Source organism: Thermobia domestica, chromosome 8 (assembly GCF_964235325.1).
Source record: "Thermobia domestica chromosome 8, izTheDome1.hap1.1, whole genome shotgun sequence".
NCBI classification, from domain to species: domain Eukaryota; kingdom Metazoa; phylum Arthropoda; class Insecta; order Zygentoma; family Lepismatidae; genus Thermobia; species Thermobia domestica.
In genome coordinates this window covers 238,143,559-238,169,637 of record NC_137461.1, presented here as the reverse complement: position 1 = coordinate 238,169,637, position 26,079 = coordinate 238,143,559, and the positions used below count along the sequence as shown (strand labels likewise).

The window sequence follows — 26,079 nt, the reverse complement described above, 5'->3', positions numbered from 1 at the left end:
AAAGATTCTTTAACGTATTTAAATGTTCCATTACGTATAGAAAGCTAAATGACAAACAAGCATGTGCTCACATTTGTGCAAAGGTTTCGAAATATTGTGTCATTAAGTATTTCAATCAATGTTGCTTTTTTAAACACTTGGTAACAAGTCTTATTATATTTAAAAGAAGAAAAACACATCTGCAAACTTTTTTCCGATTGCAAAGGCTGGCTTGGAGGTTCGAACCTGGCTTACTTTTTCCCGAAGATACCCGAAGCTGGACTTAGAAAATTTTTGTCTCAAAACACCAATAAAGAATGCGCTCAACCTTTTTGAGACAAGGTGTACCTTCTATTATCGACGTTGAAGTGTATAAATATTTGAAATGAAATTAATTAAGAGAATTTAGATAAAATATGAGAATAATATTGATATAAAAATAAATATGATATATGATTATATCAATTGTTTTTTTTATATATACGAGGGTCATTCAACGAATTACGTAATCAGTATGTAATAGTTAACAGTCCAGAACTTCTCTTTTTTATTTGTAGAAAAAAAGGTCCTATTGTTTAGGCGCCACATACAACGATACTTGTATTTTAACGTTTTTATTATACCTTTATCTGTATTTATGGGCAAAATGTGCTTTTAAATTTGGCACAAGCTGTTCAAGAAAGGAAGAAGAAGAATATGAAAAGAGATATAGATGTAATTTCTTTTTCTGTTGTTATGCGATTATATTTTGTTATTATAGTGATTCGACGATGTAAGTTAGTTGTCATAGCAACGGAATATAAATAATGCATAAGAAAGGATTCATCTCGTGAAACTTACATGTACGATTTTTAAAGAGTGTATTTGTTTAACTTGTTATGCATTACAATAAAAAGATAATATCTTGATGCAGTGTGTAAAATAGATTTTGATATATCAGTAGCTTAGTTGTATAAATATACGAATTGTGGCCGTTATAGGTTTGATTCTTTGTAAGATGAAAAAATATTGTATGTCCGTTTTAAGACTATGTTTACACGAAGAAATATTGTAAGGTTTTAAGATTTTTTTGAGACAGCTATAAAGTCACAACTAAGCATTATTGTTAACTTTATTTTTTTCATAATTTAACATGTCAAGTGTACGAAAGTACTAATTTCTTACATTTGTTTTGTTTTACCTTATAGCTGAGTTTTGAATTTTACCCAAGTCAAAAGAAACTTTGGAAGCACTTAACGAAGAGAACTCCATTAAACAGCTCAATGCTTGTTTCCAGTTTCTAAATAAAAAAAAAAGTTGTGACTTTTTTAACTTTCTGATTGTTAAATATTCTTTCCCACCTTGTCTAATAAAAAAAACTAAAATTTCTTCTATAATGATGTACCGGAGCCTTTTTTGTGAGAAAAGTAACACAGAAACAATGAAATATCCATCTTGTTTTCTCTATTCAAAGTTCGTAGTATCTGCCACTTTGACGAGTCCACACAAATTTCTCATGTTTGAGTCCACCTTCTTTATCACTTGACAAACTGTTTTAGGTTATCAGCGTTTAAAAATTCCTCGTCAAAGTTTGGAGATCGTCCTGACGTGGGCAAGTCCAAAGATCACAATTGTAACTTTTAATACATGAAAATTATTTTGGAGCCATGACGTCTCCAGTGCAATCGTTTCAGTTGTAATTCCGATTTTTTTTCTTTTCTTTTTTACTATTCAAACCTGTTTTGTCCAATTAGCATTCTACGTTGAAAATCTGAAAAGCGATTAACTAATAATAATAATACTCATAATTAGTATTATAATAAAATGAGGACCGCGGTGGATCAATGGTAGAGCGCTCACCTTTACTCCGTAGAGTCGCCTTTGAACCCAGCATGAAACAAGTATATTCTGTGGCCAAACACCCTCTGTGGGGTTTCCTTGGCGTCTGTCCATTTCCTCCCACTTTCTTCAGTCTAACATTATCTCATCATGACAAGCTTCCTTGGTCTCAGAGCATAAAGAGACGAGAAACGATAACTAGTATTTAACCGAATTCTATAATCGTGACCTATTCAAAAGAGGCCTGACAGAGATTGTTGTCTTCACTGTTGATCAGCACTAGTAGTTACTAATTTGTGTTACACTTCAATAAACACAAAAATAAATTTTATCTCTAACGAGTTTGTTACAATCCAATACTAAACATAAACATAAATTTAATCTATAATCAATTTGTCCTACAATCTAATAATAACAAGAATAAATTTCGCTTTTAGTTTTACAATTGATGTTTTAAAATGTTCATAAACCCAAAGTGGTATTTAGAAAATATATAGATGTATTTAGATGTATTAATAATATTAGTAATATAGGAAGGTATAAAACTCACCTTTTAGCAGGTATGGTATGATATGTTCCACTCCATTTCGAACACATTTCTTGTATTCTGGATTACCTTGCTTACAAACTTTGAAGTAATCAGCTGAAAATAAAAATAAATAAGTTGAATTACTATCTTGGTATACACTTACAAACAAAAATTAGGAAATTCATTTCAAAATGCACGCAATTACCAGCATCTATATTTGTTAATAGTTAAAGTGTGGAGACTACTAATTTTCAATGTTACCCAATAAATTACTAATAAAGGAATCGTTTAAAATAGAGCTTCATCACTAATGACTCTAAAAGTTATTTATTTATTTTAATTAGTTTTTCAAATACGTAGTCCATAAGTAAAGAATATCAATCATGCAGTTCAAATAGTGTTTACATGAAAATAATAATAATAATAATAAATTTTCATGTTTCATTTCCTGATTATACTGGTCAAGAAGGTTATCACATGAATCCGAATAGTGTTCTAAGCTAAGTCGAGGGTGCTAAATTCGAAAATGAAATCGGTTTGTGTCTGCCTGGGTCAGTTTCCTTGTGACATTGTACCCCCTCCTTACAGAAATTCTTGAAAATCGGTAAAAACGCCATTGAAAATGGTTTATTCTTCCATTGCGAAATATAAGTAACTTACAGAATTATTGATTGAAATAAAGTTGAACGAAAGTGAGATAAAATCGAGAAAAGTGCAAGGAATTCTGATGCATGCCCCTGAAGTCAAGGAATATACTCTAGAAAATGAGCGACGTTTGGAAACATTACTGATTTTTCATATTCAATCACATAGAATTAGTTGTGATTCTTGCCACCTGTGTCTTAGCATTGTGAGTTCTGATAGCATGGGAAGTGGTTGCATGTTGTTCCAGATTACTGAAATTTGAGTGTTGTGGTCATTCAGAAGAAGAAAATGTCTCGTACCTGTGTCAATAATGCAAATTCTTTTTGCTATATCTGTGAAGAGGTGATTCTCTAGTCGCAAAAACGACAATTGATCCAGCTTGTAAAGAAGTGCTATGAACTTTGTTTCGGATGTAAGTTTGGGCACCAAGACAGGAAATGCCTCTCCCCCCATATGCTGATTAACATTTATTAGACTTCTGACAGGCTGTGCAAAAGATTCACGACATATGCAGTTCGCTGTTCCCATGATTTGGCGGGAAACCAACAGATTACACAACAGTGTTATTTTTGTCTAACAAAAATAGCTGGAATCACGTTCAAGGAAGGTGACGTGATTTTTTGTAACAATATCGAATCCTTCATGGGGACTGTTGGTCATACATACAATGTAAATAAGTGGTGTCTGTTCATAGATTCTAGTAAATTCAATCTCAAAGCAGTTCTTCTCTATAAACGGGAACAAATTTCCTTCTATTCTCATTGCTCCCGTAGTTAACATTAAGGAGACTTCTGAGACTTTAAAACTACTTCTCCCTCTTCTCCAATATAACAAATACAAATGGAATTACTGTGGAAATCTAAAGATAATTGCTATTGTGCTTGGCATCCAGCCGGGGTACAAAAAGCACTGCTGCTTTCTATGCGAGTCAGACAGCAGGGACACTATCATGAATCACTATTGTGAAAAAAATCACTATTGTGAAAAAAAATGACATGCTCGCAATAATCTGCTGCCTGGACATAAAATGTGGTGAACACGCCTGTTGTTGAACCTGAAAATTTGTATTTACCTCCAGTGCATATTACATTAAGACGTATCAAATCTTTGAGAAAGGTATGGACCAAACATTACGTGCATTCATGTACTTGCAACAGAAGTTTCCAAAGATCTGTGAAGCTAAAATAAAGGAAGGAATATCTGAATGACCGCAAATTTGAGAATTAATGAATGATGAGAAGTTTGTTGTCTTGTTGAGTGATGTTGAGAAAATGGCATGGCTCTCCTTTGTGAGTGCGTGCAAGAATTTTTAGGAAACTATAAGGTAGAAAATTATGGTAATATTGTACATGAACTAGTGAGATTACCGTATGGGATGTAACATGTCACATAAACCGCATTTCCTGAATGACCATTTGCACTTCTACCCGGATAACAATGTGCCATTAGTGACGAACATGGTGAACGCTTTCACGTCGATATTTCTCAAATGGAAAAGCGTTAGCAAGAGAAGTGAAGTGAAGCAATGTTGTCTGACTATTGCTGGACCTAACGACGAGACTTTTCTGAGGCAAAATTTCACAGGAAATCGGTTAGAAAACATTTCAGGTAAGCTTCTTAATTTTTACTTATTTTTATGCCGCTCATTCCTTCCATTCCTTTCTTTACTATGCCGATTTTTAAAGACTTTACGTAAGAAACTACTGTTGCAAGACTATGTTTCTTATAGCAAATATATATAATACGTAAGCTACTATACGCATGCATAAAAACGATTTTCACAGGAAAACTGAGGCCGATGGAGAAATTCTACAATTTGATCTGGATTCAGGACCAAATTATCTCACAGAAACAGTTTGCTTTGTTCTTGTGACAGAAACTTTATTATTTATTTATAACCGTTACCAGGTTATATAAGTAATTTTTAGAATACACTGTATATTTTTGGAAGATCAGAAACCATTTTTCGATTTATATTTTATTCTTTCTAAGAAAATCATTTCATTTGTTTGATCGTAACGCCTAACAACTTGACTTTTTCTCACAAACTAGAACAATAGAACCTTTTATCGTTCACCAATACATATACACGAAACGTTCTTTCACAGTGAGAAGATTTTAGTGAGTTACAAAGACAACATTCATTTTGTAAAATACATGCGTGAGAACAGTATTTTGTCTTCTGAACCCTTTGTGTTTCTTCCTTACACATTAATATGCAAAGACTACGTTATATGATTGTTTGGAACTAAATTAAGTGCTTTCTTCAGTTACTTATGGAAATACTAGCATGAGAAGTACACTGAAGTTAAACTGTCGCCAACCATGGGCGGCGATTAGGGGGGGCAAAAGGGGGCAGTTGCCACCCCACTTTTTTGAAATGACCCATTAATGTATATAATTTCATTTGGAAATATACAGTTTTTGTATGTATTAATGGTTCATAGAATAAAAATGGTGCCATAAAATATTTGCCGTTCCGTGAGTACGTATTGGTTGTCTTCCCGTACAGTGAAGAAAGCTACATGAATTGCGTTTTAATTGCCACGAAAAATGACCCAAAACTTAACCTATTAGAGTGCCACAATTCGAGTGTACTTTCATTTCTTCTTACAAGGGCTCGATATGTTAGTCAGTCGCTTTAGAACTAATTGAGATAATATTTCGCAAAAAAAAAAAAAAAAAAAAAAGTTCTTCACAAGCAGTGTTTTTTTCAGAAACAATATTCCGGGGCGCACACTCAGTATTCCGGGGGGAACACTGCAGGTACTAATCTATTTATTATTATATTATAGACGTATTATTTTGGTCTCCTTCGGGGGGTGGGATACTCTCAGAGCGTCGGGGGGCAGTGCCTCCCAAAAGCATGTCTGGAAGAAACGCTGTTCGCAAATTATTCTTTAATTGCACAAAAATCGACTGTTCCTAAAATGTCTTTTCTTCTTTCTAATGGTAAGGAATATTTTGATTTTATTTTACTTTATTTTATTTTATTTATTTTATTTTTTTTGAGTTTAACATCCCGTTCAGCAGTGAGGCTATATGAGACGTGGGCCTACTGATTAACGTGGAATACAAACCATATGAGCTCTCGCCAGGAATCGAACCCGGGTCACCCGTCAAAGGCGCGGCATTGTTTTGCAGTGTAATATATGAATTTAGGGGTATACATACTGTATACAATTTTGTATATACAATTAAATTTAGTGAATTCAACATAATTCTAGATTTTAGGATTATTTTGCATAACTGGAGTGTGGAGTGTATTGTATTGTTGAGTATTGATGTATTCCAAGAAAGTGAAAATTGTACCTAATGGCAACGAACATATTTCGGGAAGCTGCAAAAGTATTTCTTTAAATGTCGCAGCATATGCCTGTAGTATTTTCTGTTTTTCTAAGAGTAATAACATGTAATAACATGCATGGAATTAAAAATATAAGTTGTTCATTAATTCCCAGTTTTAATATAACTTTTGCGAAACAAGCCACATTTTTCAATACCCTGGAAAGGTAGCGTACGTAAAATTTACGTGTAGGTAGAGAATAATAGCCTCTCCTTTCCCCTCCCCTCGTTTCCATACCTCCGCACGCCAGCAGTGCTTACTTGTGTTAGTTGCCGACTAGTTGGCGTCGGGTGTAAGAGGTCTCCGCGTTCTTTGTTCTGGGCGACTTTCTTTTTCTAAAACCTACACGTCAGTTTGACGTGTCGCTACCTTTAACCGCCTTTTTCGTACACGTAGATCTGACGTGTTGCTACCTTTAACGGGTGTTTTGTTGAATGCTTTGGTTCACTTTCGATCGTTTTCTGGGTGATGGCAGACACTTCAATGACGAGAATAATGACAAACGTTTTGGACAATGAAGATGCAATATTGGCTGCTCTCGAAGAGGAAGAAATTTCCGAAAATCTGGAAGAAGATAATTTAGAAGTTGAAGTCCATTCGGATTCTGATGAAAGCTGTTACGATAGTGATGCTGACCCCGAATACACACCGGAAGAGGACGACTTAGATTGTGTAGAAGCAGTGAAGAACATTGAAATTTCTACTGTTCCAACTCAGCCTCGGAAAAAGAAAAAAGACAATGTTCTGAACGAAAGTAAAAGAAACAAAGACGAATGTTCCAACAATGTTGAGGGAAGATCTGCTGGAAGTGTTATCAAAGTACAAGAAGAAACATTGAAAAGCAAGAATGGGTTTGTTTGGAACACGTCATGCCTAAAGAACAAGGGGAAGACACCGTCCAAAAATGTTATTCATATACGGCCAGGACCCACAGCATCAAATAATTCCCGTGAAGCCACATCTTCTCTTGAATGTTTTGAACTATTTTTTTGTGACGAAATTCTTGCGATTATTCTCCAATACACCAATGAAGAAATTGAGCAACAACGGAAGAAGTACAAAAGACCTGAAGGAAGCGTGAGGCATGTTTGCATGGAAGAGCTTCGAGCACTCTTGGGGATATTAATTTTATCTGCTGCCCTGAAAGACAATCATCTGCCCACTGAAAAGATGTTTGATACGACCCTATGTGGAGATCGCTACAAGGCAACCATGTCGGAAAGGAGATTTAAGTTCTTGATAAACTGTCTCAGATTTGATAATAAAGAAACGAGAGAAGTAAGGAAAAAAGAAGAGAGACTGGCCGCCATATCTGATATTTGGAATATGTTTTTGCAAAGATGTCGAGATAATTACAAGGCTGGATCATACTTAGCCATTGATGAGCAACTTGTTGGATTTCGGGGTAAATGCCCTTTTCGAATGTACATTCCTTCAAAGCCCAACAAGTATGGTATTAAAATTTTGGTTATGTGTGACAATGCAACCAAATATATGGTTGATGCAAAAGTTTATTTGGGGAAAGGGACAGTGCCGCCAAAAACTCCTGCTGCAAACTATTTTGTGAATGACTTGGTGAAAACCATTCAAAATTCAAACCGAAACATTACCATGGACAACTGGTTCTCTAGCATCCCACTGCTCAAAGAACTTCTCCAAAAGAAATTGACTGCAGTTGCAACTGTGAAGAGAAACAAACCAGAATTACCAGAAGAATTCACAGACAAGAAATTTCAGAATAGGCAAGAAGGATCTTCAATGTTTCTATTTGATGAAGATGTAACAGCAGTCTCCTATAAACCAAACTCGAAGAAGGTGGTGTGCTTATTGAGCACAATGCATGATGACGCCACTCTGAACGATCGCACAGGAAAGCCAGAGATCGTAATGACCTATAATGCAACAAAAGGTGCGGTTGACACCATGGACCAAATGTGTCAAAACATAAACTGTGGTTGTAAGACACAAAGGTGGCCTCTCTGTTTCTTCTATAATATGATAAACATCTCTCTGATAAATGGATATGTAATTTATCTTCACAACCATTTCAGAAGGAGTGGAGCGAATTCCAAACCAATGTCAAGGCAGGACTTTTGTATAGACCTGCACAAACAGTTAACAAGACCATGGCAAGAGGAACGACTGAAAGAAAGGACACTGAGTCGAGACTTGAGGATGACAATTGAGAAGGTTGTTGGAGACTATAGGAAATTACAGAAATCGCAACCAACAGCTGACCAAAGAGGAGCAAGAAAGTACTGTGCCTTTTGTGATGTAAGGAAAAGAAGAATGACGAATACTCACTGCGAATGTGGAAAAGCGATATGTGGGGAGCACCAGAAAAAAGTTTGCCCTGACTGCACCTAAATGCCAATGTGTTACATTGCTGTCCTTGTTTTCATTATACTTATTCAACATTGTATCCAAGGAGTAGATTTTTATAATTGTAAAATATATACATAGTAATTGTAAAACGCATACGGTAATTTTTTTTTTTTAAAAAAAGCACATTTGTAATTTCTTTTATATACGGTAAAATAAATAGACCTACTTATTAGATAGCCATTTGTGGAAACAAAACTATTCTTGTAATAGCAGAAAGTGTCCTGTTTAAGATAAATAAAAAATAAAATATTTTAATAAAAACAAAATGATAAATAAAATAAATGTATACATTAAACATCACTCTTTTGACCAGCGTTATGACCTACACGTCAATTTGACGTGTCGCTACCTTTAACGTACATATTGAGAACGCTACCTTTCTAGGGTTAACGTGGAATACAAACCATATGAGCTCTCGCCAGGAATCGAACCCGGGTCACCCGTCAAAGGCGCGGCATTGTTTTGCAGTGTAATATATGAATTTAGGGGTATACATACTGTATACAATTTTGTATATACAATTAAATTTAGTGAATTCAACATAATTCTAGATTTTAGGATTATTTTGCATAACTGGAGTGTGGAGTGTATTGTATTGTTGAGTATTGATGTATTCCAAGAAAGTGAAAATTGTACCTAATGGCAACGAACATATTTCGGGAAGCTGCAAAAGTATTTCTTTAAATGTCGCAGCATATGCCTGTAGTATTTTCTGTTTTTCTAAGAGTAATAACATGTAATAACATGCATGGAATTAAAAATATAAGTTGTTCATTAATTCCCAGTTTTAATATAACTTTTGCGAAACAAGCCACATTTTTCAATACTGTTCGATTAATATTATCCTTTCTGTTTGTTTTGCGAATTTGTTATCAAATAAGCCTCTAATCTGACCACACAATTTTCCAGACAGAATTTTAAGATTTCATGAGCAAGGAATCAAATCTCTTCTTACACCTTCGTTGTTTAAGAGTACAAGGGGCTAGTACCTACTTGCGTTGCTCTTGTCAATTTACTTAGTAAAATATGAAACACGATATACGGTATTTTAACTGAACAATACATTATCCTAATAATTATACAACCTTTCGTCAAACAAAATGTTAGAAGCAACCAAAAAACTAACATTGATATACAAATATTGAGATCATGTCTTGCCCCCCCACTTTTGACGTCCAACCGCCGCCACTGTCGCCAACCATTAAATCTCAACCCGTTCTTATCTCGAAGTTCTCACGTTCGAACTATTCTCGTCTTCTTATACATTGTGGCCAGCGAATTGTGAATTAAATCAAATTCTTTGAACATTTAATTTTCATATCCATATATAATTTTCATATCCATAGCTTAAACCATATTACATTTTAAAATAAACTACCGACGTTGATCAGTTGATCAGCCCAGCTCTTACCCCGAGTATCTCAACTCAGAGAGTTTCTCTCCATGTGTTGATGCAGCCACACGCTAGTTTTGATTCGTGATACAGTGAAGCAAACGGGCACAAGTTAAATACTTTGTCAGCGACTAGCCCCATTAGGTAATTGCCCCGGCCTTTTGACCTTGTGTGTATAGATAGTTATTGGGTCCTTATAAACTCTTTGGATCTTCACGCTGCGCCTGCAAACGTTTATTCCATGTATACACCATCGAAATTTTTGTTGAATCATCATCGCAGCAGCCTGGAACTACTCCCCGTGTTACCATACCGTGTTATCCCCAATGTGCATCATTTATTATTGTGAGAGAAGAACTAATGGTGATCTCTAAAATATAAAATTTCATTCGTGTATACAGTATATGTGATAAAGATTTTAAAAAGGCTATGGTGTATTGAAATGTGAAGTGTAATTTTTGTGTTTATTGAAGTAGCGAGATATCCACATTTATATCTGTGTTTCGTGTTGTGATTATTTCCTTCTGCTTTATTTTTTATACATTTAGAATAGCGCATCCAATAAATAAATATATTATTATTTTATTTAATGTGTTTTCGTCTCATGTGTTCATATTGTTTTTGTGTATCACGGTCTAAGCAATTGTGTGGATGTTCGTGAGGATTATGAGACGAGACATCCAAACCTCTTGGTGCTTTATGCTCATCTCGTTGTCGAGCCCTGAGAACGATGCGGGAAAAGTTCTGTAATTCCTGTTTGGAAATGTTCTTCAATGTCTGAACCAGGTAAGCTAGGCTGCTTTGAAAATATACATTGATTGGTCGATGAAAGCAGGCCCGGAAAGTGGTTACATATTTATTTATTTATTTGTATACGTGTTATAATGGAATTTATATAATGAATGTGGTTGCAAGGTTGTCCAACTTGTAATTATATTGCATAACTAGCCTACTATTTCTAATCAGGAGTTATCAAATATGTAATATATTCTCTTTCTATAACAGCTAAAACATTTAGTTTTGTTATTGTTATTTTTATTACTAGTAGTAATAGCAATTAGTAATGAAGAAGTATGGAGACATTTCAGAAATAATTTCACACGACTGCAGAACTCCATCATGTCTACATAGATATATGATTCACCATGAGAGACTCAGGTTCGATTCCAAGTAGAAGTTCATGTGGTGCGGATCACGTTAATCTGCAGGTCCACGTCTCATGTATCTCCGGTGCTGAAAAGGACGCTAAACTCCAAATCAACGAACCAAATTAACTACAAGACCGGAAATTTTAAAATAATAATAATAATAAAATTCATAGAAGATGAAGGCTTCTTTCGGGAAGAGAGAAGGTTTTAAATAATTTTATTTATATTCCCCCACATAGAATCGATATAAAAGTTCGCTTAGTATAAGAGTCTTTACGATAGAAGATATGAAGAGCTTTATGAAACAAAAATACCTAGAAAGTATATGCCTATATATGGTAACGTTGTTCCATTAGCACCATACGATTGAGGAAAATCCTGAAAACGAAAAAAAAAAAAAAAACACTGGATTGGTGTGGTATGGAATAAAACTCAATGCTGTTCTTTTCATTTTTGAGCGGTAAATCTTAATCCCTTTTCAGCCAAAGACTTAGTAAAATGTGTAGAATGGTGTTCCAAAAATTTGAATTAGTGATGAGCAAATGCAAGACCAAGACCAAGCCCGGGATGGTCTTGGTGCTTGGCCTTCGTCTTGCACATTCAGTCTTGGTCTTGGTCTTGCACTGGAACCCTTGGTCTTGGTTTTGCACACCCAGTCTTGGTCTTGCATGCAAGAGTCTTGCAAAAACTGCACGACCAAGACTCTTGCGCTCATCACTAATTTGAATTCCTGTCACAGTGAAGCAACGACATTAAGGAACATGTTTAGTTTTAAAGCTGTTCTTTTCTTTGTTTGACAAAGATGAATAAAGATCTGAGATGAACAGAAACTGTTTAAGAAATTTGAAAAATGGCTTACAAAGCCGTGAAAAATAATGTATTATTATTATTATTATTATTATTATTATTATTATTATTATTATTATTATTATTATTATTATTATTATTATTATTATGACTATTCAGTTAGTTGTAGTATGTTTTGAGATGACATCGATAAGAAAATTGTTTGTGCGTGTGTGTAATGTTCGAAGGAATTTCAAATATTCACATATTTTTGTTTTTAAAGATACCTTAATATAACACTAAAATGTTTGCTATTTTATCCATTTTATTACGAAAGAATTTAACTACTTATCAACAGAATAGTATCTTTAACTAGTAAAGAAAGGAATCTTCGGATTAAAGGGATCGATTTACAGTGAGAAAATTGATCGTAAGTACGATTAGGGGTATCATGTGTCTGAGTACAGTGACAAGTAAAATTTAAGAAAAAAGAACTCTGACGAAACTAATTTATCGCCCTTTGTTTCGAACTGATGATACGAAACAAGTTTTGTACTTTGTAAACAAAAGGGGAAATGATAAAGAAAGCCTACACACCTAAAACTAGATCCGATTTAAACTATTTGCTGAGCAAAACAATACGTTTATACGCCAACTATCCACCTTGACTTCATCAGAAACTATCTAATAAAATCAAGTGCTAAGATAGTGTTTGATGAAGGCAAAGTAGATATGTATTTAACAAAACTGTTACACGTTAATAATTTTTACAATAACTTATTGTTTTGCTCTGCTAGTGGTTTAAATCGGATTTAAGTGTACTAAAAAGCAAGGCTTGCATAGTGGAAAAAATCTAAAATTCGGTCTTAAAAAAGCGGTAAATTGAAGACTACCCTTTTATTAGTATAACCCACACATCATTTACGAGGCTTGACATTTAAGTAGTATCGTTTTGAAATTTTGCCTCTGCGGAGCTCCTGTCATCATCCAGCACGTGTGCACTGTGTACAGTGGGGGACACTTCTAAATGGTACAGCCATATGGAGGCTAAGGTGCTCCACCAGTTGAGTCCGAAGCATTTGCTGGGGGATATGCAACCAAATTAGCTTTAAAAGAAGCCGGGTGGCTTAATCGCCAGGAACTGAAAATTTCCGTACACTTGGGCGAAATTCCCACTACTGTCTACAGTATCATTTCTCCAAAATGAAATAAATCTTAGACGTGTAGTTCTTAAGGCAAACATATTACTTGATATTTGTCCTATTTGAGACGACAAATTGAAACACAAAATGAAAGTCCAATCCTGTTGCTGTTGGAATGAACTCTCTTTAAGTCGTTTGATCTGAAATGACTTTGCAGAAACTGAATAAATAATCTGTCACTTCAGGGGGGGGGGGTAGGAAGAGCGAATGCTCCCCTTCTACAGTATGATAACATATACTTTTAATCAAATGCTTAGCGAGAGTGAGTCCATTGGAATAGCTCTTTTATGATTTGAAATCTTGCTCCCAAGTCATCTTTTGTCATAACTGACAACATAGGAGAACGGGAGATGCAAATATGATGAAGGAGAAAAACACTCACATGTGCAAATTCAGAATTGGAGACAAAATGATCGGATAGCATCCATATTTTGTCGAAAATTTTGTTTTTGTAAGTAGACATGTAAAAACTCGCCCGAACCTGAGAGCATTCCATTATCAATTGTTGAATTCAAGTGGAGAACTCAGTTGAGAGCACCAGATGATTAGGGAGGGAGAGAAACATCTTAAGATATGGGGAACGAACAATGGAAAAAATACCAACTTTCCACGAGCGGACTCGAACCCTCAACCCCATGATTATCAACCCACGCCTCAGCTCACTCATCTACGGAGACACACAGGATGACAGACAGTCATACGTCAGGAAAAAACGTACGTTATGACCAGTGATTTATTTGTAAGAGGAAGCTAGAGAAATTCCCCGTCTCTAGTTTTTCTTTCCTTCGCACTAACTTAATTACTGTTGTCCCAGCCTGAGAAGAATATTTTCCATCTCTCTAGAAAATTTCCTAAAAATTTGCATACACTTTTAGCAACACACAACATTTATTCATCGATGTTCTGCATAATTATACTTATACAAACGAATTATTTCCAATTCTATGAATTCCCGTACCAAGTAAACAGAAGTACTGAGTATGAAATTCTATATCTCGCGAATAGTTTTGCCGAAAATACCTAAACTAATTTTTCTATTGGGAACAGGGAGAAGCACACACGCAGGGCTTAGGAAGCAGATTGCGCCCATAAGATTTGTTTTGGTCAGTAAGGGACATACATTTACATTCAAATGGCAAAATCACACGTTTAATTATACCATAACTTTATTTTTAAGAGCGCCAAATGCGTAGAACGAAGGCATTCTTCTTGGCTTGGAAGAATAAAATTATGGCTGAAAGTGGAAGTAAACAGACTGATTATGATCAGGAACAGTGGATGCTACCAAGCAGTGGCGTAGCCAGGAGGTTTGGAACGCCCGACATTTGTAGAAGTTGTTAATATAAGGCCTAAGATTGCGGTTTTATTTAAACTTTCCCGGGGTGAACCCCCAGACACATCCCAAACGAACATTTAGCCAGCGGTCCTCCTGAAATCAAATCCTGGCTACGCCCCTGCTACCAAGTGATGTATTCTCTGTCACATAAGAAAATGCATGTTTTCCGTGGGATACTATCTTTTCCCCATTACTATTAGAATGAAATCGCTACACATTCCTTGCTACCATAAAACTTTTAAATGTTTTAAAAGTTTTTAAAGTTGAATCCCTAACCAAATGATAACTACATGATCTATCTCTTTGCAGTTCACCCAAGACACTATAGAAATATCGTAAAACTTAATAAAAGGAAAAAAAAAGTTCTTTCACAGCGTGAAGCTTACGATTATTGTCATATATTTATAGCGTAGATGTTTCGTGTACCTTATTCCGTAGCTCATTGGATCCGTGCAGACTTCCTATTTCCGCGACCCGTGTTCGAATCTTCGTGTCGCTATTTTTTCTTTTTATTTTATTATTGATCAGGTATGCTGCAAGTATTTATTTATTTTTTTCTTGTCAAGCGGAAAAATGAAGTAGAATTTTACAAGGGTAAAACTCTAGATTTGACTGTTAATAAAAACTATGAATAAGATTACAGCTCAAAATAAATTGAATATGGTCAAGGAAATGGATTTCAGCAGTTTTGTGTGTGATCAGCACATTGACTTCCATCATCCCTATTTCTGGAACTAAATATCACTAATTATGTTTTTTTCGTTTTTATATAAAATTCTCATCTTTTAGTCCTTAACAAAACAGATTATTGTTCAAACTGTCACTGTGGGATTACATTTCATTATATTTTGGTCTAGGAATTAATTCGTGCGGGTGGACAAGAGATGGCGCAACGAACGGAGCGTCCCACAGTTCCGTGTATCCACACATGTGTTGCAAACCCCTGTCATCGCGTATCGTTCGTAGTATAGGGCAGTGGATTAAAGCTTCAACAACACCAGTTTGTAGTTAAGTGAACATGGCGCAATTTGTGCCTGATAAAGTGTTTTTGCGGGGTGTCCTGCTGCATTACTTTAACATGCAGAAAAGTGCGACTGAAAGTCATCGTATTTTGGTGGAAGTGTATGGTGACCATGCTCTAGCTGAGCGAACGTGTCAGAAATGGTTTGCACGGTTTAGAAGTGGTGATTTCGGCTTGGCAGACCAAGAGCGAGCTGGACAGCCAAAAAAATTTCAAGACGAAGAATTGACAGCATTGCTCGAGCAGGATTCGTGTCAAACGCAGGAACAACTTGCAGCAGCATTAGGCGTTGATCAAACAACAGTCTCCAAACGCTTGAAAGCCATGGGAATGATTCAAAAGATGTCACATTGGGTTCCACATGAATTGAAAGACAGAGACGTTGAAAGACGAAAAACCATTTGCGAATTGCTGCTTCAACTACAGAGCAGAAAGGGGTTTCTGCATCGAATTATTACGGGTGATGAGAAGTGGATCCATTACGAGAACCCTAAACGAAAAAAGGCCAGGGTGAAACCAGGTGAACCAGGTCCATCACAACCAAAACGAGATATTCACTGTGCAAAGGTTATGCTGTGCATATGGTGGGATATGAAAGGTGTGGTGTACTATGAGCTGCTGCAACCGGGTGAAACTATGAATGGAGAACGTTATCGACGACAATTAATGCGTTTGAAGCAAGCTCTGGCCAGAACACGACCAGAATGGGAGAACAGACATGATAAACTTATTGTTCAACATGATAACGCTCGCCCACATGTCGCAAAACCGGTCAAAACCTATTTAGAAAATGTCGGATGGGAAGTTTTACCCCACCCGCCGTATTCACCAGACGTTGCTCCTTCGGACTACTACTTGTTCGATTGCATGAACAACGATTTGATTGGACAGCGGTTTACTTCTTCAGAAGATATCGAAACATGGGTCTCTGACTGGATCGCTTCCAAGGATGAGGACTTCTTTCGCTACGGAATCCGTACATTGCCTGACAGATGGGCGAAAGTGGTGCCTAGCGATGGATAATATTTTTCTTAAGGTATTTATGTATTTTGTGTTTGTACTACAGCTTCAATGTGTGCGTACCAACCGCACGAATTAATTCCTAGACCAAATATAATGAAATGAATATATATATATATATATATATATATATATATATATATATATATATATATATATACCTAACAATATCGAAAACAATATGACAAATATTATGAACAATTTTATAATGGAACTAAGCAATGTTTTATAATACAATAAACTGAATGAAATGCAGGGTATTTGAAGTTAGCGATAATATTGCCAGTAGATTCTGAAATGCAAGTTTCTTGAACATATATGGACACTTCACCTTGAAATATACACATTGAATTTGATTCTCGGTAGAATCTTAAATATGTTAAGAACTTTAAACCTGGAATAACGCAACGCAAGTTTGAATCCCATGGTTGTAATATGTCGTTACAAACTCACTCTTTTTATATAAATCAACTAGTCTAAAGCCGAATATTTGATCAAAAAGTATTTTCTCCTTTGCGTATATTTCAGGGAGAAAATTTAACGTCAACTTTTTATTAGCAAATGTAGCAACTGATCAAATTGAATAATGCTAAAAATAGCCTACTTCGCTTGCTAGAACTTATGTTTGGTAGAAGTTCATACATCAAATCTTTTTTTTTCTTGTTTGTTTGTTTCTTTTTTTCTTAGGTTTCTGAATACTTCTGAAGATTTTAATAGAATGCTTGTAATTATACATTTATGGTTGCTCTATTTGATACGAAAAAAAAATTATTATGAAGAAAATGGTCTGCAGAGCTCTTTGTAGAATGTCTTATTAGTTGTAGTAGTTGCTTCTACTTTAGCGTCCCATTCAGCAGCGAGGCTATATGAGACATGGACTTACAGCTTAACGTGGGATCCGAAACCATAGGCTTCTACTGAGAATCGAGCTCCTTTTTTAGGAAAAAAAATCTAACCACAGTCAGTTCCTACCCGTTGGGGTTAGAACATACCCTATTATTATACTGGTATTTTGAAGCAGTGATAATTGGTTACGAATTTCGTGACCTGGAAGCAATCACACTCGTGTCCTGGAATGACCGGAACAAACCTGGAGACGACGACACGTCGTCATACGCACGATGAATTTGTATGATAATGTTAAATATTAAAGTTAATACATCATTTTTATATCAATAAATAACTTAAATAAAAAAGACAGTAAGAATACTATTAACGTATATCTACATAGTACATAAATGAAAAATGCGTTGTCTATCATAACGAAAAATGGGTGAACCGTTTGAAATGAATTTTATTGGCATAGTTAACCTCTAGCTTGGACTAGGTTGTTGAGATGTTGCTCGGGAGAGTACTCCCGCAAGTAGTAACTAAATACACGATTCTGGTTGGCGTTATCCATATCTTGCTACGTAGCTTATACCTATGTATATAACAGAAATCATACGCTTGTTGCTATCGGTCCCCGTGGTCGTGCGCGCTAGTGTTGTAGGTTGGTAACAAGAATTGTTTTTGGCGTGAGTTCAAACCTGGCCGAAGGAAATTTTTTCTATTTTTTTAAATCGTTCATAACACGTTTTTTTCAATAAAATTTGTCGTGTAGAATGTATGGAGTGGGGAACGGGGGTAATTGCTACAAGATCCTAATTAAATGGTCAAAGCAAGGAAGTAATTTAACTGTTTACAATGAATTTTGAACATACGTAGTTAACACGTGGATTGACTGGGATAGCTTTTATGATTCACTGTTTTTCTGGGGGGAGGAAAGGGGCTTAAATACTTCCCAAATAACATTTTCGTACACTTATTCTTCTCGTGTGGAGAATGGAAATTGTAATTAGTTGGTTGATAATTTTTAAATTGATGTGAACAGTGAAAATGTGCTTTGAAAATCCAGACGAATGCAACTATGTGTCTAATTATTTTTACATATTTCTTTTTAAGCCCTGGGTTTACAGTTATACTCAGTCAATAATTTAAAATTAATTGTTGATTCTATTTCATGAGTTTTAGAATATATTTAACTACTTTGCCAAGCTTATATTAGGAACCCATAGGCCCAATTTTTAGAAGATAAAAGTCTGAAATTTAATTATAAATCATGATGCTTCAACGAGAGATCAACTTTTATATCCAGCATTGTGATTCTCATTGTGGCTTTTTTAATTGCAAGGCATCCTGGATCACACCAATCACTTTCTCATAATCTTATGAACTCTAAGACTGATGGGTTGGATGGTTAGAAGTTTAACTTAATTTGCAGCACCGAGACTATATGAGACATGGGCCTACAGCCTAACGTGTTGTCCCAAACCAGATAAACTCACACTGGAAATCGAACGCAGGTCTTCCGCACCGAACACGAAGACAGAGTGTACTTCCATTTTTTCATTTACCGTTGCATAATCATAAAATGTTACATTTCCTCTGGATCTAACACGAACTTTTCCAGGTATAATACAAGGTTCCAGGACACATACGGCCTTTAATGATAATAACGCTAGTTTATTAATTATATTTTGGTTAAATACAGGACATGGTTTATTTTTCCAACATGTTTAAAGATCTAATAGACTGACGCGGATAGCTCATATTTTTTTTTCTTTCCTCTCTCTGTTTTCACAGACAGACCAACATTTCATTGACAAAATGTGTCAGAACTTAGTAGAAGAAACAAAGTGCCTTCACTTCACAGGTAAACCACGCATTTCAAACGACCTTCAGGCGATATTGCTTTGCCTTTCTTTGCCTATAGCGTTTAGTGATGACTCATTGAATAAGTAGTTGCTTACTACTGAAGGAAATTTCATTGGGTCAACAGCAGGGTGGATTGATTTAAATCAGTCTGTTTTTAATCAATATTTAAATCACTTGATGTTTTGAATAAAAGTCGTTGGTTTAAATCAAAATCCCAAATAAATTAATTTAAAGTGAATATAAGTAAAATCCCGTTTCTGTTCTGTTATTTCGATTATGGAAGATAATAATAAAATACAATGAGACTCAAATTATGTAAGCACAATATGAAAACGAGTATCATGCAGAGGATGATTAGAGAAAATCCCGTTTTGAACGGGTAACGGCTGGATCCTGCTTTCTTCTCTTTGTAACACAGGGTTTTTAAATCGTTAAAACTATTCCAACGGAGAAATCATCATGAAAATTTAAGACGAAAGTTCTTATGTGTCCACGTCTATTTGTTTATTTTCAGGTAATAGGGTCGTATTTAGGAAAGCTCGATCCCCTCTGCGAAAAAAAAATAATAGATTTTAAAACTTCAGTCGAAATTTATGTACTAAATACATAGAAGTTATTTGGGATCGTAATACGGCAAATTTTGGATGCGTTAAAATATTGAATAATACTTTTGATAAAGTGAATACTTTCAAATATCTAAGATCAATATTAACAGACGAAAACGATGTTCACGAAGAAATAAAATGTCGAATAAAAGCAGGGAATTCGTGTTATTATTTAGTTCAAAATCTCTTGTCGTCGCAAATTCTGTCGAGAAATTTGAAGCTTAAAATATATAAAACGATAATCATGCCTGTTGTTCTGTATGGTTGCGAAACATGGTCGCTTGTTATGAGGGAAGAGCACAGACTGAAAGAATTTTAGAACAAGATCCTCAGGCGAATATTCGGACCCAAAAGATCAAATTTGAAGAAATCAGATGGAGACACTTGTGAAACACGAAAGACTTATTTTACGTATCCAATATCTATATACAATTTCATTCGCTTCGGTCCACACCTTCCGCCACTCAACGCCTCGGTCCGCGCAACAGTTTTTTTTCTTTTCAGGAAAATACAATATCTGTGCACAATTTCATTCACTTAGGTCCACTTCTTCTTGGCTTTTGGGCGTCAACTTTCAAAAGTTTGGGTGGGAGTTTTTGCACCCTATAACCCTTTTTTCGCAGAAAATAAAAAACTCGTGTTCATTTATTTTTGCGTATTGTCCATACACAAAGTTTCGGTGCAATTCTTCATGTAAATTTAGGCACTTCTGACATACTGTTACTAGCACTTTTGATATTTCATGAGCAAAGGTTTGGAGGGGTCCGCGCCTCACCCAATCATTCTTTCTAGAAAAACACGAAACCCGTATTCCCTCATTTTTCGTCTACAATATTTGTGCACGATTTCATTCATTTCGGTCCACTTCTTCTTGCCTTTCGGGCGCCAACTTTCAAAAGTTTGGGTGGGGGCTTTTGCCCCCTAAAACCGTTTTTTTTCCGCAGAAAATAAAAAACACGTATTTATTTATTTTATGTGTAGTATCTGCCTGCCAATTTTTTTATCAAAATTGGAGTGTTACACTTGGGAAGTGTTACTTGTGTAGCTTCTTATTTCTAAAGGAAATTTTGAAATAGAGATATATTCCGCAATTTTCTTTTCGATAAAACAAATATATGCTGAGATATTCAGAAAAGACGTAAACGCCTGAAAACTAAATGGCCACCTTTCTTTGCTTTCATTAATAATTTTACAAAAATACAGTTTTAGCTTCGCAGAAATACAGTTCTAGCTTCGTTGGTTAAGGAATTCACCTCCCAAAATGATAAACAACTTCTTTGAAGAGCATACTCCCTCTTCATTTGCGGACAACATTACCTCCGCATGGTCATGTGAATCTTGTATTTGGTTTGAGACTTTGCAATGGATATCTTAAATGTACTGTGCTGTACCGAGAAAATTAATATGAAAGCAAAACTATATACTATATTTGCATAAGGAGTAATAATGAAATAAAAATACAAGACAAGTTAACAATTCTGGTTTGCCATACAACTCACTAATTATGTAGAAACGTCTGCCGAAGTTACACGCTATCAAAAGTCTACGAATAGGAACCAGACTTGTGGTTAACCTGAAAAGATACGTATATTCTACACGAAATGTTCTAACTTTCATCTTATATTTGTCAATCACTTTTCACAATGTTGCAGCCAAGAATGTGACTGTTTAAGAGTATTATCTTTGGACTAAGAATATATTTCACACATGTGTATTTTTCTATTCTCAGTATTTCTTCAAATATACTTGACACATAATTTTCCACTTTTCTAACACAAGGGTTTGAATACCTAATATTTAACTTACTCAAATTTAAACTACATTAATTTTAGTTACCGCTACTTATTTCAGAACTATTTCATTCACAACATGTAAATTTTAGATGTCATGTTAGGAGTTATTAAAGCAACATACTTCACACTGCAACCTTTCCCTCACTCCTGTTGTTTGGCCTTTTTGTTTTCAGGCGTTTATGTTTTTCTGAATATCTCAGCATTATTTCTTCTGTCGAAATGAAAATTGTGGAATAAATCTCTATTTCAAATTTCCTTTAGAAATAAGAAGCTACTGAGTCATAATGTTATATGTATCACTTTTACTCTTCTAATAGAAACAAACCCTTGACTCCCAAGCGTTACCGGACCAAATGTTCTTTGGACGAAATGTGCTTTGAACTAAACATCCCTGGACGAAATGCCCTTTGGACCAATTGTCTTTTGGACGAAATGTCCTTTGGACCAATTGTCTTTTGGACGAAATGTCCTTTGGACCAATTGTATTTTGGACGAAATGTCCTTTGAAATAATTCTCCTTTGGATGAAATGTCCTTTGGACCAAATGTCTTTGGATTAAATGTCTCTGGATGAAATGTTCTTTGGACGAAATATCTTTGAACTAAACGGGTGGACACCCGGTGGGCCAGTGTGAGTCACGGTGAGTGGTGTTTCGCAGTAGGTCACGTCCTTTTGACCCACGATCCACTGACCCACTCACAAATCTTGACCCATTTCACCCACTTACCAACCGACCCACTGACCCACTCCGTCTTTGATTTTAACATGTCTTGTTTCATTTAAAAGACGAAAGATGCATCCACATAATTTTTTCATCGTTTGCGAAGGTTGGCTTAATATCATAGTTGTAATGTAATTTCTTCTTAAGGTGAGAAATTGATATTATTAAAAAGCCCATCTTGAAGTGGGTACAAATTACCTTTCAAAGTTATTAGAAACGCTTCCTCACCCCGAAAACTATGAATTCGACAAATATATAAGTATTTTTTGAGATTTTATTTTTAGCTCTCCCAGGCCATCATCCTGTGAAGATGGGGATGAATTTGGATGTAACCTCCATTGCGTGCATCACTATCCATCTCAACGACCGAGAAAATTATGGATAAAACACTAAGATCAGTCGTTTTACATTATTTTTACATGTCACACCTCCCAACTTCCGTAACTTCATACTACTACAATATTTTCTTCTTAGATTGAAAGTAATATGTCCCCCAAGTTTGGTAAAGGTTGTCCCAGACATTCCAGAAATATTCATTTATACAGGAACAATAAAATACATAGAGCTGTGCGAGCAATGCCTTCGATGCTGCCGTTGTAAATTCAAAATCAGGCTGACATGTTCGTTCAGAAGTGTTGCTATTTATCTCGGTGATAACGAAACTATGAACTCTACACTAATATCGGCCGTTTTGAATCATTGTATATGTTACTCCCTTCGACTCTCCTTATTAGATGTGCTGGGGAATCTTACTCCTACTGGAAGTTGAACTTAAATATCATCAGAACTGCTCCCAATGAACTTGGGGACCACGAAAGATATGGGCTTTATACTAACATTGGTCATTTTCAATTATTTCTACATGTCACAAATTTCACATACTCCTTCATTGTGTTAATGAGGGCTTAACTTACATGGCATCGGAAGTGCCACTCTTTATCTAGGAGACCCCCAAAATTATAGATTCGACACTAATGTAGGTCTTTTTTTATAATTTTGATGTCAGCCCCTTTCATTCGTCCTAGGACAGCAAACGGATACTGCCACCGCAAGGACTAAATTTGGTCTTAAATGGCATTAAAATTTCTGCCAATTAATTTAGCGAACAGTGCTGCATTTAGATGCTCGGCGTCCCTACGCACTTTTGCTCTCGGCGCCCCCAATAACTACATATTTCTCCGCCCCCTTATCCCTAACTTACAAATAAAACTTAATTCGAATATGCTTAATTAGTGAATTTAGTGCAGTTAAATACCACTCACTAGATGCTACAGCTACAACTATGTAACAAAAAATAAATGGGAAACATGTTCTGAATTATTTTCAGATTTCTTACGCTATCATTAAATATATTAGAATAGTAAAAGAGGATTGCACATGAAATAATATATTTGCTCTCGATTTTTAAAACTTTTTCATACGAAAAAAATTAAAATTTTAAACTTTGCGCTCTTCAAATATGTTGCCCTCTAGGCACGGGCCTAGTTGGACTAATGGGAAATGCGGCACTGAAAACTTACGCTTCGGCTCTAATATCGGTTGATTTCGATATTTTTTGTCGCTACATAACCACCCTGGGTGCTAATGGGAGCTTAACTGGACTTGAATTGAAAGTAGAACTGTTTACCTAAGCGACCACGAAACTATGGATTCGATACTAATATCGATCCTTTTCTAGCATTTTTGATATGTATCCCGACAGTACTCTTTTCCAGATTGTAAGAAATATGGTTAAAATTGCTCTAGACATATCAGAATTATGTCGAAACACACACATACATCCACTTTCATATATATATAAATACAGAGTGAGCGAGCGAGAAAGTGAGAGAGAGCGACCAAAGGCATCACCACTTCCACATTACAAAAGCATATATCAGGTATTGAACTGAAAATCTATGTCAAGACCTGCTGTGGCATGCTTCATAAGGACAATTCCAGTCTGCTCACGTGACCTTGGGGGTTCGTGAATTTCTTGCGAGCGTTCCGACTTTGGATTCTCTGCTTATACCCTCTTTTTATGCTTCGGATATTTTTTCAAGAATGTCAATGACATGCCGTAATACGAATGTTGAGAAGTAACCTTTATATGACAAATAGCTGCAAATAAATACACTACATAATTTATTTATTGCGATGATATTATTTTCTTAATTTGAATTTAACATTCACATATTCATAGAATACCAACGTACTGTGAACACCTGTTATGTTTTAAGCATAATAATCACTATGTTCTGCAATGATTATATGTTATATATATACAACTGACGTATTTTAATGTAATTATTTTATATAATTTTTCATGCATTGCGGAAAATAGAATTTCATTAAAAAAATGTTGACTCACATGGGAATCGAACCCTCAACCTTACGATTTGAAGTCCAACGGCGTACCACTGAGCTAACACAAGCGCTTTTCGGATAATACATCTGGCGATATATAGGTGTATTTAAGATAATAATTACCAGGGCCCGGATCTTGTTGACAAGTCAACTTTCTTCTGTTACGCATAGGAGAAGGCAAGTTCAAGTAAAAACGTTATCCATCAACTCTAGGTTCTAAAAATATAGTTTTTTAGGATCAACTTTTGGTCTCTTTTTGCTGTTTTGAAATTTCAGGTCATTTTTTTAATATTTTAAGGTAACTTTTAGGTCACTTATGGTCTTTTTATTCTTTTTTTCTACATAAGGAAATCTTTAAATGAACACGGTTTACGGATGTGGAAAAGACGAAGTTGAATAATCTCTTTTCTTACTTCCTGGCTATTGGAGTGGAAAAACTGCATTCTTAACAAGCTAATGAAAACTAAACTGTAGCTGGTTAACGAAAGGCAGGGGTTGGTAGGTGGCCAAACAGATAGTTTTGGGTTATTGACCACAAAGAATGTTATCACGTGAATAACTAAAAATGCATTAGAAGGCGTACAAGGGCTTTAAACGTGTTTTTATCTATTATTTTTATGTAGTCTAAACTTGCTAAGTTTTATTGTTTAAGAGTGCTTCCTAGTTTCAACTCGGGAGTGAACTTACGCTTTCAATACTTACAATGCCGTGCAATGGACTGATCAATGGACATAAGTGATAAATGGACTTATTATATTATTATATTTAAAAGAAGAAAAACACATCTGCAAGATTTTTCCCGATTGCAAAGGTTGGATTCGAGGTTCGAACCTGGTTTACTTTTTCCGAAGGTACCCGAAGTCGGACTTAGAAAATTTTTGCCTCGAAACACCAATAAAGAATGCGCTCAACCTTTGTGAGACAAGGTGTACATACAAAAACATTACATATGGTAACTACGTCTTGAAAATTATGTCAATGAGATGTGCACCATGCTTATTCAAACAGATATTTGCACGTCTCTTCAACACACTCACAGCTCGTTGAACCATGTCCAGCGGGGTTTGGTGGATTGCATGTTGAATGGATTCACGCAAATCCTGTAACGTTGCAGGTTTTGTTGCATACACTTGTTGCTTCAAGTAACCCCATAGGATGAAGTCACATGTCGATAGGTCGGGCGAGCGTGCAGGCCAAGGAACATTGCCGCGACGAAACAACCCGTCCTGTAAACATCCTCCTAACAATGTTGATCGATGCAATTGCTGTGTGTGACGTGGCCCCGTCTTGATGGAACCACATCTGTCTA

The 26,079-nt window shown here is 35.6% G+C and overlaps 1 protein-coding gene across 1 annotated transcript in view; it reads right to left on the bottom strand.

The window, feature by feature from the left end:
- The window catches only part of LOC145691965 (protein takeout-like), a 91,753-nt gene that overhangs the window by 52,274 nt on the left and 13,400 nt on the right, over positions 1 to 26,079 (bottom strand). Inside the window, exon 2 of the mRNA XM_081767262.1 lies at positions 2,348 to 2,440. Coding sequence (XP_081623388.1) covers positions 2,348 to 2,440 — 93 coding nt within the window. The remainder of the gene's footprint in view (positions 1 to 2,347; positions 2,441 to 26,079) is intronic.